The sequence below is a fragment of the Marmota monax genome, unplaced genomic scaffold (genome assembly GCF_021218885.2).
Source record: "Marmota monax isolate L192 unplaced genomic scaffold, Marmota_monax_Labrador192_F-V1.1 WCK01_AAM20220418_F8-fsc00171, whole genome shotgun sequence".
Classification (NCBI taxonomy): domain Eukaryota; kingdom Metazoa; phylum Chordata; class Mammalia; order Rodentia; family Sciuridae; genus Marmota; species Marmota monax.
In genome coordinates, this window is record NW_026694658.1 from 3,233,096 (window position 1) to 3,246,222 (window position 13,127).

The window sequence follows — 13,127 nt, forward strand, 5'->3', positions numbered from 1 at the left end:
ATTATTTTTTAAAATACCCTCACCATGTCATGACTGATAAAAGTAGATTAAGCAAAACTAACCAAAAACCTGGTTATTTCCAGGTACAATGCCATATGTCTGTAATCCAAGGTACTGGGAGGCTGAGGCAGGAAGATTTAAAAGTTTGAGACCAGTCTCAGCAACATAGTAAGACCCTGTCTCAAAATTAAAAAATAAAAAATGAGCTGAGGATGTGGCTCAGTGGTAAAGCGCCCCGGTTTCAGTCCCTGGTACCAAAAAAAAAAAAAAAAAAAAAAATTCCTGACATGTAAAAATTATATGAAATCTGAATTACATTTTCTCTAATAAAAATGTTATTGGAACAAAGTGATTTTCATTCATTTATGCATTGTCTATGGTTGCTCTCCTACTACAATAACTGGGAAGTTACAATAGATATTGTACAGCTTGAAAATCTAAAGTATTTACTATCTGGCTTTATCAAATATTAGCCAGATAATTTTATTATTTCCCATGGAGAGTTTTAACATATGAAAAAAGTGTTAAATATCTAAATAAAAATTAAGATAACAATAAGGCACTGTTTTTTGTCTTATTGGAATATGAGGGAACTCAAGGGTATAGTGCATTTATAACACTGCATAAAAATGTGAACTGGTTCATCTATTCTGCAGGAGTTTAAGAACAGGTGTCAGGAGCCTCAAAAATTATTTTCCCTGCTGTACAGAACATTATCACAATTTACTCAACCATTCCCAATTGATACCTATATATTTTAGCCATGTGGACATATTATGTCTATGTATATTATAATATTTTACTACTAAAAACAATGGTATGCTTAGCATTTTAATGAATTCTATATTTAACATTTTTATGAATGCTATATTTAATAACAACAGTTGATTATAGCCAGACATGCCTGTAATCCCAGTGGCTTGGGAGGATAAGGCAGAAGGATCATAAATTTGAAGCCAGCCTCAGCAATTTAGCAAGGCCCTAAGCAACTTTTTTGTTTTTGTTTTTGGTACCAGGAGTTGAACTCAGGGGCACTGGGCCACTAAGCCATATCCCCAGCCCTATTTTGTATTTTATTTAGAGACAGGGTCTCACTGAGTTGCTTAGTGCCTTGCTTTTACTGAGGCTGGTTTTGAACTTGAGATCTTCCTGCTTAAGCCTCCCGCCACTGGGATTAGAGGTGTATGCCATCAAGCCCAGCCCTAGGCAACTTTTAAGACTAGGTCCTAAAATAAAAATAAAAAGGGCTGGGAATGTAATTCAGTGGTATCGCATTTCTGGGTTCAATCCCAGTATCCCCACCCACCAAAAAACAAAAACAACTGATGCTAAACCTCCAAGAATCAAATTTTATGAGGAAAAGTATGTATAAGCCATAAAGACGCTTAAAATCTACACTTTCTTACTGGGTCACAGGTTGTACACATCTTTAACTTTATTAGATATTACCAACGTGTTCTATGAAATAATGGCAATTTATTCTATACCAATACTTTTCAGGAATATTAACTGTTGACAATCTGATGGTAATGAATGGCATCTCACTGTTCATCTGTATTTTCCTAATTATTAATAGGGTTCATTATTTTTTATTTACTGCCCATTTGTATTTCCTTTTTGATGAAATAACATGTCCTTTGTCTGCTTTTCTTTTTTTAAAATATTTTTTAGTTTTAGACGGACACAATACCTTTATTTTATTTTTATGTGGTGCTGAGGATCGAACACAGTGCCTCGTATGTGCTAGGCCAGCACTCTACCATTGAGCTACAACCCAAGTCCCATGTCTGCTTTTCTATTATAACATTTTTCATTTTGATTTAGTCATTTGAAAGAACAAACTCCTCATTCTTTTAAGAACAAACTCCTCCAAAACCACCACTTTTTCTCAAGGCTCTTTCCACCTTTTTGCCTTAATAAGATTAAGCATTCCTTTGGTACTACTCCTCTTAGAGCATTCTTAATGAAAATGGGAATTGCCACAATTAATTTAAAACACTGAGTGCAGTGGTGCATGCCACCTAGCAACCTGGGAGGCTGAGACAGGAGGATTCCAAGTTTGAGGCAAGCATCAGCAACTTAGTGAGACCCTGTTTCAAAATAAAAAATAAGGGATGGGATGTAGTGGCTCAGTGGGGAAGCACCCCTGCGTTTGATCCCCAGTACCCAAAACAAACGAAAACAAACAAAAAACTGTAATGATGTAATTTCCCTCTAACAAATCTATATATCCCACAGAATAGTTCAAAAAGGTTGGCTTGATCTCAACTGACATTTTTAGCCTACCCCTTCTATGTACCAAATAAACTGGACTGTTTGCCAGCCCTCTTAAATACCTCCCAGTCTTTCCAATTTATTCTTCATCCATTCTGTTCCTAGTATCCATCTGTTTACTGGAGATTCATCCTTTAAAGAATGCTCTTCCTTACAATATACTACCAACAAATAAATACAGAATTTTTGAAATAAACACCAACTGGCAACCATAACAATAAAATTGATTCAAGCAATTGATGATAAATCCTCATATTTTATGAGGATATTTTACATATTTGAAAGTATCTCCCTATCAAATTCTTATGAATTGTAAGAGTAACTAGATTGAAGGGGGGGGGGGGAAACCTAACCAATAATCAAAGTTAAAATCATGCCTATAATCCCAGCAATTCAGAGACTAAGGAAAAAGGATCACAAGTTTGGGGCCAGTCTCAGCAACTTAGAAAGACCCTGTCTCAAAATAAAAAATAAAAGGGCTAGGGGTGTAGCTTAGTGTTAGAGTACCCCTGGGTTGATCCCCAGTGACCTCCCAAAAAAACCTAATTATCACTGATAATGGGCAAATACCACATAACTTCAGATGTTATACCCAGAAAAGACACCATATCACTTATGAAGTTTTCCATTCAAATACATCTAACCACAAGGAAACACTAAAGAATCTTAAATTGAAGACTTCCTATAAAATAACTAGCCCATATTATGGTGGCGGGGTGGGTGGGTGGTGGTGATTAATGCTGTAAAGGAGAAAGGAAGATCCTTGAATGAAGAGAAGATATACTAGAGAAGATATTTTTGGGACAACTGATGAAATTTGAATACAGACTATATATTTAGAATGTGTGCTTAATAAATACTGAGTTAAATGAACTCTCTTTTTAAGAATACATGCATACTTCGATCCCATTTAAGGAAACACACCGACAGCACATACCTAAAAAGACAAACTGACAGGACTAAACAATTAATGTTCAGAGACAGTGTCCAGAGCACTATAGATAAAAGTGAACAAATTAACAATGCTGAAATGTTCAGAAAAACACTCACCACTCACCTTCAAGGAAAGGCACAGGGGTTCGGGTCCTCATGTGATTTGTTTTTGTTGTTTAATTGTTAATGGTCACAATAACTTTATTTATTTTTATGTGGTGCAAAGGCTCAAACCCAGTGCCTCACACATGCTAGGCAAGCACTCTACTACTGAGCTACAACCCCAGCCCCCTCATGTGATTTTTTTCAAGAAAGGCTTTAAGGGCTGGGAATATACTCCCTGATGGCCTAGCATGCACAAAACCCTGGGTTCAATTCCCAATACCAAAAAAAAAAAAAAAAAAAAACAGCAAAAATCTTCTAGTTTCTAGTGCTGGACATAAAGCTGTTTAGATGCCAAAGGGAAAACCTAGAAAAGAGTAGTTAGTTACACCTAAAAGAAATTCAGACTCTTGGTTTTTACACAAAAATATCTAAAAACACACATTTACCATCTTTTAAGTTTTAATGACACTAAAAGCTTTATTTAACAAACATTCAGTGACTACTATGTGTAAAGCACTATGCTAGGTGTCATGAAAGATACAAAGGTGAAAAAGACACAGTTCCTGCCCACAAGGAGCGTATAATCTAGTGAGGGAGACAGACAAATACACAAATAACTAGAATACAAGGCAGTAAACAAGAGTAGGCAAGTGCTGAGTGTGGCCTGAGTGTAATACTAACTTAGCCTCAAGGTTCCAATTTGAAACACTGGTGAAATAGTGTTGGCTGCTTTGAAATCCCATTTCAAGATCAACATAATGGATGTTTAAATGGTCCTACCCAAGCAGCTGGAAGCAAGAGAGTAGGCCGTGTAAAGGGGTTGCTTGAAAGCACTACCAGACCTACATACATGGTGCTGATACAAGTATGTAGGTACAGCTAAAAAAGAACTTTTATATATATGTGTGTGTGTGTGTGTGTGTATATATATATATATATATATATATATATATATCATCTGTCCTTTGGTTAATGGCTATAGCTACTGTTTTAAACAATATATTTTTATATAAAAAGGAATTTGTATAATCCCAGAAAAATCAATTTAAGGATTAATATTAATTCAAGAAAGAATCCTGACATAGGCAATTTTATTTACTATTTGATTCTTTTCTCTAAATATCTATAAAGCTCTGTAGCAATTAAACAGACATCTAAGTATTGCTGAGTAAAAACCTCTTACGTTCAGCCTTCTGAAGGAAATGGTCACATACCTGATATAACACTATTCTAATAGCAACAAGAAGGCCTTAAAGAGATTTAAGGAAAATAATTTTTAATGCTTCAATGCAAATGGAATACACGCTGATTAAATACAACTCAATGTTCTTTGAAAATATCTCAATAACAGCGTTTGATACCAGTTAAGGCCAGCAAAATTGAAGTGAGGAAAATATTACATGTATTGTCTTTCACTGGTTTCTTGTATCAATGCCTGTGACCATGCAATCCAATCCAATCTTTCAAAATTCCATTTGTTGGTATCAATGAGCTTTGATTTGCTTTTAGCTCATAGGCTAATAACAGATGCTGACCACTTCCTCTTCATAGTGCTGTCTGAAATAACTGGTAAAGTAGAAGCACATTTCCTGGCTGCTTTTCCTACTTCCTGGAATTGGAGGGTTCACTGCTTAGCCTGTTTCCTTCAGTGTGTCACTGTGGTCCTGTGTCCTCTGCTGCTTTCTCTCAAGGAAACGAGCTCGTGCATCTGATATAGATTTGTCATCATTTCTTCTTTGCATTTTCTTTAGGATTTCTTTTGATATTCCATCTGAAAATATTACAAATTAATCCAATAAAAATTTAGTTTTGAGATTCAACACTAGTGGTATTAAGAGAAAGAGATGCTCTGATTTTTCAATGTTAAGAAAAGGTAAAAAGAGAAAATTATATTTTGCCCCATCAAAAGAAATAATGTGGGTTGGGAATGTAGCTCAGTGGCAGAGTGCTTGCCTAGCATGCACAAAGTCCAGTACCACAGAAACAAAACAAAAAACCCAAAGAAACTATGTAGTCTGTGGTTAATAACTAAGAACACATGGCCAGGAATGTAGCTCAGTGGTATAGTGTATACTTAGCATAACAGTGCAATCAAATACCTAGTAGATAACATTTCTGAAGACTCTCCTATAGTTTGTAGTATAAAACTTTTCACTGTTATATTTCCCAGTTATGTTACATAAATATATACAGTATGATCCATCAAAAAGTTTTAATGAGGGCTGGAGATGTGGCTCAAGTGGTAGCGCGCTCGCCTGGCATGCGTGCGGCCCGGGTTCGATCCTCAGCACCACATACAAACAAAGATGTTGTGTCCACCGAAAACTAAAATAAATAAATAAATAAGTTTTAATGAGCCACGACCTCACACATGAGGCTGAGGTAGGAGGATCACAAATTCAAAGCTGCCTCAGCAACTTAGCCAGTCTCAGTCTCAAAAAAGAAAAGAAAAAGAAAAAGAAGGAAAGAAAAGAAAAAGGGGTGGGGATGTGGTTCAGTGGTTAAGTACCCTGGGTTCAACACCTGATACCAAAAAAAAAAAAAAAAAAAAGTTTCAATGAAACTCTCTTTGTGTATGTCAGCTGATAATTAAACTTTCTGTCCTAATTCAGTACCACAACTGTTTATGCCTCTGATCTAGGTATCTAGCATTTCAGAAAAAGCCCCTTGGAAAGAGGGAGGTTCTGAGGTTAATAATTCACAAAATTTTATAAACAAAATAAAAATACTAAAGCACTACTGGAAAATAGCATGGCACAGTAGCTAAGAGGAGAACGAATGATTCACTCACCCTTCAGCTGCTTTACATTTTCCTTATTTGTCCACCTCCTTCTTGCATCTTCCCTCACTTCCCGACGAGCCACACTGCTCAAATCGTGTGCATTAAATTCATGCAACTTGGGTAACAAGTCTCTCACCCATTCATAACGGATAGGACACACAATTCTTGCGTAGACTTTGGTGGTAACTAATACCTCATGAAAAATGATCCATTCAAGTTTGGTTTCCTGTTCATGAAGCTACACAAAAGAATTCATTTAAGGATGAAAACTATAACCTGTCTTATTCTACATTAGACCAACTAAATAATAGCTCAATTTTTTCTGAATTAATTCCTATCTGCTTCTAACAGGAGGCAACTAATACCCTTACAAGTTTATGTAACATAGATACATGTAAATTTAACCTCAAAAAGAAAAGTAAATGACATTTGTATATTACTTATTCCTACATCTTTATTAATGCCTTCCCTTTATTAAAAATAAGGTACTTACTGCTGAGGAAGGATGAATGTGAACTGGGCTTCCACGCCCATCCATTGTGCAAAAAGTTCTCCCCACAGATCTATAAATAGAAAAACCAAATGATGAAGACCAGAACAGTAGAACAATGAAGTAAAAAAATGAACAATTATAGTATGTCCTACTATAAAGAGCACAATAAGTAGAAGCTTACCTTTTTTTTTTTTTGAAGAAAATCACTTTATACCAAGAAATATCACAATAGTTGGTTTAAGAAAGCCACATACACACTTGCCCATACCTAAATTTTTACTCTCTCAGTGACTACTATATAGTATGAACACCATCTTCCATTGCTGAAACAATAAATCTATTAATAATAAGTTTAACTGAAGTTTTACACTTAATACTTTCACTCCATTTCTTAAATTTTAATTTCTTTAAATTTTTTAAAATTTTAATTTCTTAATTAGACTAATCCATTTGCAAGTCTGTCAGCACCACACTAAAACTCTCAGAGCTTAACGTCACATCACCCTGTTTCTGCACACACTACTACAAAAATTGTTCCTAATCTCATAGGAATAAAGGCCAAACAGTTGCTGATTCTGTGCCGGCTGGGCTCCCAGAGGCTCCTGGTAAGTGATGTCAAACCTGAAGGCTCAGCATGACATCCTCCACTGCCCCAATGAAGGCATGACCCAACATTTGCCCAAAAGTAGAGCCTATACCATACCAGCTGTATTGGATGCCATCTGGGTTATCTGGGTTATCAGACTTAGCTGCAGGGATGCAGCATCAGGCGAGTCAGCTACAGATGTAGGACCACTACTGGCAGCTGAGTTGCTGGTGCTGGCTTGACAGCTCTCGTTTGAGGTGCCATGGCTGGCTAGAGAGGCCATGCAGGAAGGTGCAGCTTTGGCTTCCACATGGCATCACAAGTATGCAGCAGCCAGGCACCTAAAACTTAAGAAACTCTGCTCAGAGGTTTAAATTTATTCAACTGACACTATAAGATCTCTACCAATTCATTTCAAATCCATGATACAAGTTAAACAGTCATTTTAATTAAGAATAAGCATTTCAGGTCAACAATTAGTAATATTAATGACAATGTTGTATTTGTGATTAAGAGTTCCCCAAATGTTTTCATAGAAAACTCTCAAAACAACCTATCAATTTTGAGAGCCATGCACTTTATTCAAAGCTCAAAACTAAGACTCAAATAAATTAGCTAGCCGTCTCAAGATCTCAGAGCTAATACATGGTGAAACTAAGTCCTACATATATGTATTCTGTCTTGAATATAGTACTTTTTATTTTTTTATTATACTACATGTGTGCTCAAAGGGTTGACTTTTTCACTAAAGTATGATAATTAGAAAAATCTCATGTATCATTTTTCTAATACATATACTTCACTTTAAATTCTTATCCTTGTTTATACTTTTCTACATAAACGTCACTCTAAAAACTTGTCTTTTTTTTGGTACTGGGGATTGAACTCAGGGGCACTCAACCACTGAGCTACTTCCCCAGCTCTATTTTGAATTTTATTTAGAGACAGGGTCTCACTGAATTGCTTAGTGCCTCGATTTTACTGAGGCTGGCTTTGAACTCTCAATCCTCCTGTCTCAGCCTCCCCAGACGCTAGTATTACAGGCGTGCACCACTGCACTTGGCTAAAACCTTTGTCAAAATAATAGCCCAGTCTAACTTGCAATTGAATTTCTGCAGTATTTTACATATATTCCTCTTATAGTCCAGATCAGACTGACTGCCTTATAATTATTCACTTACCTATCTGTATCCTCTATTAGATTTAAGTATCATCAAGAATGACTGGGGCTGGATTGTGGCTCAGTGGTAGAACACTTGCCTAGCACTTGTGAGGCACCGAATTTGATCTTCAGCACCACATAAAAATAAATAAATAAAAGTATTGTGTCCATCTCCAACTAAAATATATATATTAAAAAAAAAAAAAGAATGATGCCAGGGCTCATATTCTACTTCACCTTTTATCTGCAGTACCTGCCCAGCGTTTGCATCTACATGGCAGGCAACCAAAACATATTTTTTAAATTCTCAAAAAAAAAAAAAAAAAAAATCTAAATTTTAAGGAAAGTTAAATATAAAAACCTTCTTTACCTAAACTGCTAAGAGTAAGGTGCCAACCTGATGCCCCACCCACCATCCCCCAAAACTCGAGTGTGCATTTCCTATAATCAAGGACATTCTACTACATAGCTGTAATTCAACTATCAAAGCCAAGAAATTAACACTGATGCATTATTAACATCTAATCCTCAAATGCCACTGACATTCTACCAAATGTCCTAATAATATCCTTTAAAGAAAAGGACTGAGTTCAGAATACATTACCTTTACTTTACCTGTCCCATTAGTTTCCCTCATTCTAGAATACTTCCTGTCTTTCTTTTTGTGGAGCTGGGGAAGTCTTTCTTTTGACTTGCTCCCAGTCCCTCTCAGAGCTAGGGTATGTGTGTACACTATTTACATACACGCAAATACTTATAACACACACTATTTTTATTCCCAAATCAATTTATCCATTCATCTATCAAGTACCATCATAATTTCATTATAACTTGAAATTCCAAATCAACTCAGAAATTGTTTTGTTTTCTCACCTTCCATATTTCTAACTATCAATATACTTAGCTATATGATCCATTCCTCTGTATATAATGAATTTCACATACCAGTGTCATACCCTTCCTATGAAGATACCCTCATCACTACCCTCACATCCTCACATCCCAGATCAAATAACCCCTCCACAGGTTGTCTAAAGTCTGACATTCCTTGCCAAACTACCACTTTCCTATGCCATCCTCAACCTTTTTGGCTCTCATAGTCCACTTGGGGCCACATCTGTACAAGAAAATCCTTGTTACTTGCCTTAGGTGATAAACCCATGCTGGACCTGCCCTACATATACTCTCCTCCCACTCTGGGCCAATGCAGCTCCCCCTGTACAAGTGACAATTATGAAAGAGCTCATAATTGAAATCATCACCTCAGAACTTAAATTGAATCTCCAATCTTTAATATTAAATAGTTCAGTATTATAACCAAATATAGTAGTATTCTTTTTTTTTTTAATATTTATTTTTTAGTATTTGGCGGACACAACATCTTTGTATGTGGTGCTGAGGATCGAACCCAGGCCGCACGCATGCCAGGCGAGCGCGCTACCGCTTGAGCCACATCCCCAGCCCTTAATTTTTTTTAATACTTATTTTTTTTTAGTTCTTGGCGGACACAACATCTTTGTTTGTATGTGGTGCTGAGGATCGAACCCAGGCCACACGCATGCCAGGTGAGCGCACTACTGCTTGAGCCACATCCCCAGTATTCTTGATCCAGCCCTCAAGCTTATATTGCTTACCTTCGAGCTACATTTTTGAAATATCCTGCACAAAGACATCTTCGTAGTACTTCATGTTTAGGGCCTTCAAAGGTCTCTCTTGGGAAATCACTTTGCTGTAGATAGAATATATATTCAGTAGTAAATCTCACAGAACAATTCAAAATTATCTTTTATTTTGAAAAATCCATATTCTTAAAAGACTTCTGCTTCTGGCCAATATGATGTAAGAAGAACTTGATTTACCCTTCCACCTGAAATAGTCAAGACAGATAAAATACATGAAATAATGATTTCCAGAACACCATATATATCAGGCAACAGATGATAGTGACCCTTGAGAAACAGGAACTGAAGCAAGCCCAAGGACTGCCCAGCCTACCGTCTTTCTTAGACCAAGGCACAAAAAAAAAGAAAACCCAAAATGAAACAAAGAGAACTCCCTGAGTTGAGGAGACACAGGTGAAAGACCAGGAAGACAAAGGTGATTGAAATTTATAGTAACAAAGAGAATTGCACACAGATCTGCAGAAGGTCCTCAAGTGTTCAGCTGAGTATGGATTAGTTTATGAATGTGAGGAATCTACTAGCTAGAGAGGTATATTCACACTGTCAAAGTCAGTTACCTGTCCCTGTAAGTCAGCTAGAATATCTCATAATTCATACGGTTTTGTGTAGTGTACACAGAAGGGTCTTGCTTTTGAAGTAGCGAATAACTACTTCTATACTGAGCACTGTTCTGATCCCACATAACAAATCTTATAAGCATGACTCCCCATAAAAAAAAAAATCAGGTTCCAATAACTAGAATAAGAAAACATCCAGCACCCAGCAAGATAAAGTTCATAAGGTTTGGCATCAACTCTAAGTATGTGAAGAAATAGGAAAATACAACCTATAATGAAGATATAAATCAACCAACAAAATCAACTCAGAACTGACGTAGATATTAATTATACACATATTATAAATGGACTACATTATGTTTGAAAAGTTAAGTGGAGGGCTAGGGGGATACAGCTCAGTGGTAAAGGGCTTGCTGAGCATGTATGAGGTCATGGGTTAGATTCCTAGCACCATAAAGAGAAAAAAGGAAGAAAGAAAAAGTTAAGTAAAGACCTGAAAAAAACTTTCCAGGTCTAGAGATAAACAACATCTAGATATGAAAAATATCATGGATGGGATTTATGACAGATTAGACACTACAAAAGAAAAGATTAGTGAGTATAAAGGCAAAGCAAATAGAAAACATTATTTAAAATGAAAAGACAGAAAAATATTGGTTACTGGAGAATGGGAAGAGAGGGAATGGAGAGTTATTGTTTAATAGGTACAGAGTTTCAGTTATGGGATGATGAAAAAGTTCTGGAAAAACTTTTTGTATTTTCTATCTGGAGATAGAAAGTACCAAGGATCACACAAAAGTGAGAATGTACTTAATGACACTGTACACTTAAGTCACAGAGGCTGATCTTAAAACTTGGAATCTTCCTGTTTCAGCTTCCAGAGTTGCTGGGAGTACAGGCACATGCCACCATGCCTGGGAGTACAGGCACACGCCACCAATACATTTAAAAATGATAAAATTCTTTTTTATGCTATATGGTCTACCACAATAAAGTATAAAATTGAAATAAATTATGCTAAGTAAAAAGAATCCAGACCCCCTCCCAAAAAAGTACATACTGAATGATTTCATTTACATAAAATATAAGGAAATGCCAACTTATGTACAATGACAACAGGCAGATCAGTGGTTGCCTGGGTAAGGAGGAAAAGGGAAGCCTATGAGGGAAGATGAATGGATTATTATAGGACATGAAAAACTCCGGGAAGTGGGTGTGTTCAATATCTTGATTGTAGTGACAGTTTCACAGGTCTATACAAATGTCAAAATTATACACTTTAAATATATGCAGTTTGCTGAGTATCAATTATACCTCAGTAAAGCTATTTTAAAATATCCTCATTTCTGCAGATAAATTTCTTCATTACTAATAGGAATCATTCATAGGGTCAGGGAGATGGCTGTATGCAGAAAGAGAAGGTGGTAAGAAGTAACTATGCATATATCAGTTAAATTCCATATGGAATATATAGGCTAAAAAGGCTACTTAAGGAAAAATAAATAAATAGCAATTACCTGTTTAAGCTTCCTGATTAGCTCTCGAAGTTGGGCTTCCACACGAAATGCAGAAAATAAGCACCTCCAATGAATCCAATGTTTTTGGCACCATGAAGCTGGAGCTCCACTACAAAACAAAAATACTGATCCCTTGAAAATATTTATAGTGAAAGACAATCTAACATTCTCATTTCTTATTTTACTTCTTTTCTCCCCTCATCCCCCAGTATTGGGAATTGAGCCCAGGGGGTGCTCTACCACTAAGCTACATCCTCAGACCTTTTAAAATTTTTTTGAGACAGGGTCTCACTAAGTTGCCCAGGCTGGCCACAAACTTGCAATCCTTCTACCTCAGCCTCCCAAGTAACTGGAATTACAAGTATGTGCCCAGTTCCTGGCTCTAACATTCTCACTTCTCTGGTGAGAAGAAACCACCAAACAATTGTCAGCTTTCTAAAATTTATTTATTTATTTTGATACTTGTAGATGGACAGATGCCTTTGTTTTGTTTGTTTATTTTTATGTTGTGCTGAGCATCAAGCCCAGTGCCTCACACATGCTAGGCAAGCGTTCTGTCACTAAGCTACAGCCCCAGCCCAATTGTCAGCTCTTTTATGAGACCTGTTCAACTATTAAGAAGTTTGAGAGGCTGGGGATGTGGCTCAAGTGGTAGCGCGCTTGCCTGGCATGCTCAAGGCGCTAAGTTCGATCCTCAGCACCACATAAAAATAAAATAAAGATGTTGTATCCACCGAAAACTGAAAGATAAATATTAAAATATTCTCTCTTCTATCTTTAAAAAAAAAAAGAAGTTTGAAAAAATAAATCAGTGTTAATTTTTCTAAATTAAAAATTAAATTGTAAATACATTTATACGCATATGAATGAACAAATATCCAATCATTTTTTTACCTAAATTACCTAGCAAAATTCTGTAACATTATTTTCAGGAAAGATTTGAGGAGAAGAAAGAAGAGGATCAATATTACATAATAAATGCCTAGGAAGTAATTCTCACCTGACATAATATCACTGATATTCAAAATACCTTGAA

At 36.2% G+C, this 13,127-nt stretch overlaps 1 protein-coding gene across 2 annotated transcripts in view; it reads right to left on the reverse strand.

The window, feature by feature from the left end:
* Positions 1-3,753: 3,753 nt before the first annotated feature.
* Positions 3,754-13,127, reverse strand: part of Dhx40 (DEAH-box helicase 40) — a 45,277-nt gene continuing 35,903 nt past the window's right edge. For both annotated transcript variants that reach the window (XM_046423232.2, XM_046423234.2), the window contains exons 14-18: positions 12,092-12,200; positions 9,970-10,064; positions 6,588-6,657; positions 6,104-6,332; positions 3,754-5,083 (exon numbers count right to left, since the gene is read on the reverse strand). In XM_046423232.2, the coding sequence (XP_046279188.1) occupies positions 4,944-5,083; positions 6,104-6,332; positions 6,588-6,657; positions 9,970-10,064; positions 12,092-12,200 (643 nt within the window). In that variant the 3' untranslated portion in view covers positions 3,754-4,943. The remainder of the gene's footprint in view (positions 5,084-6,103; positions 6,333-6,587; positions 6,658-9,969; positions 10,065-12,091; positions 12,201-13,127) is intronic.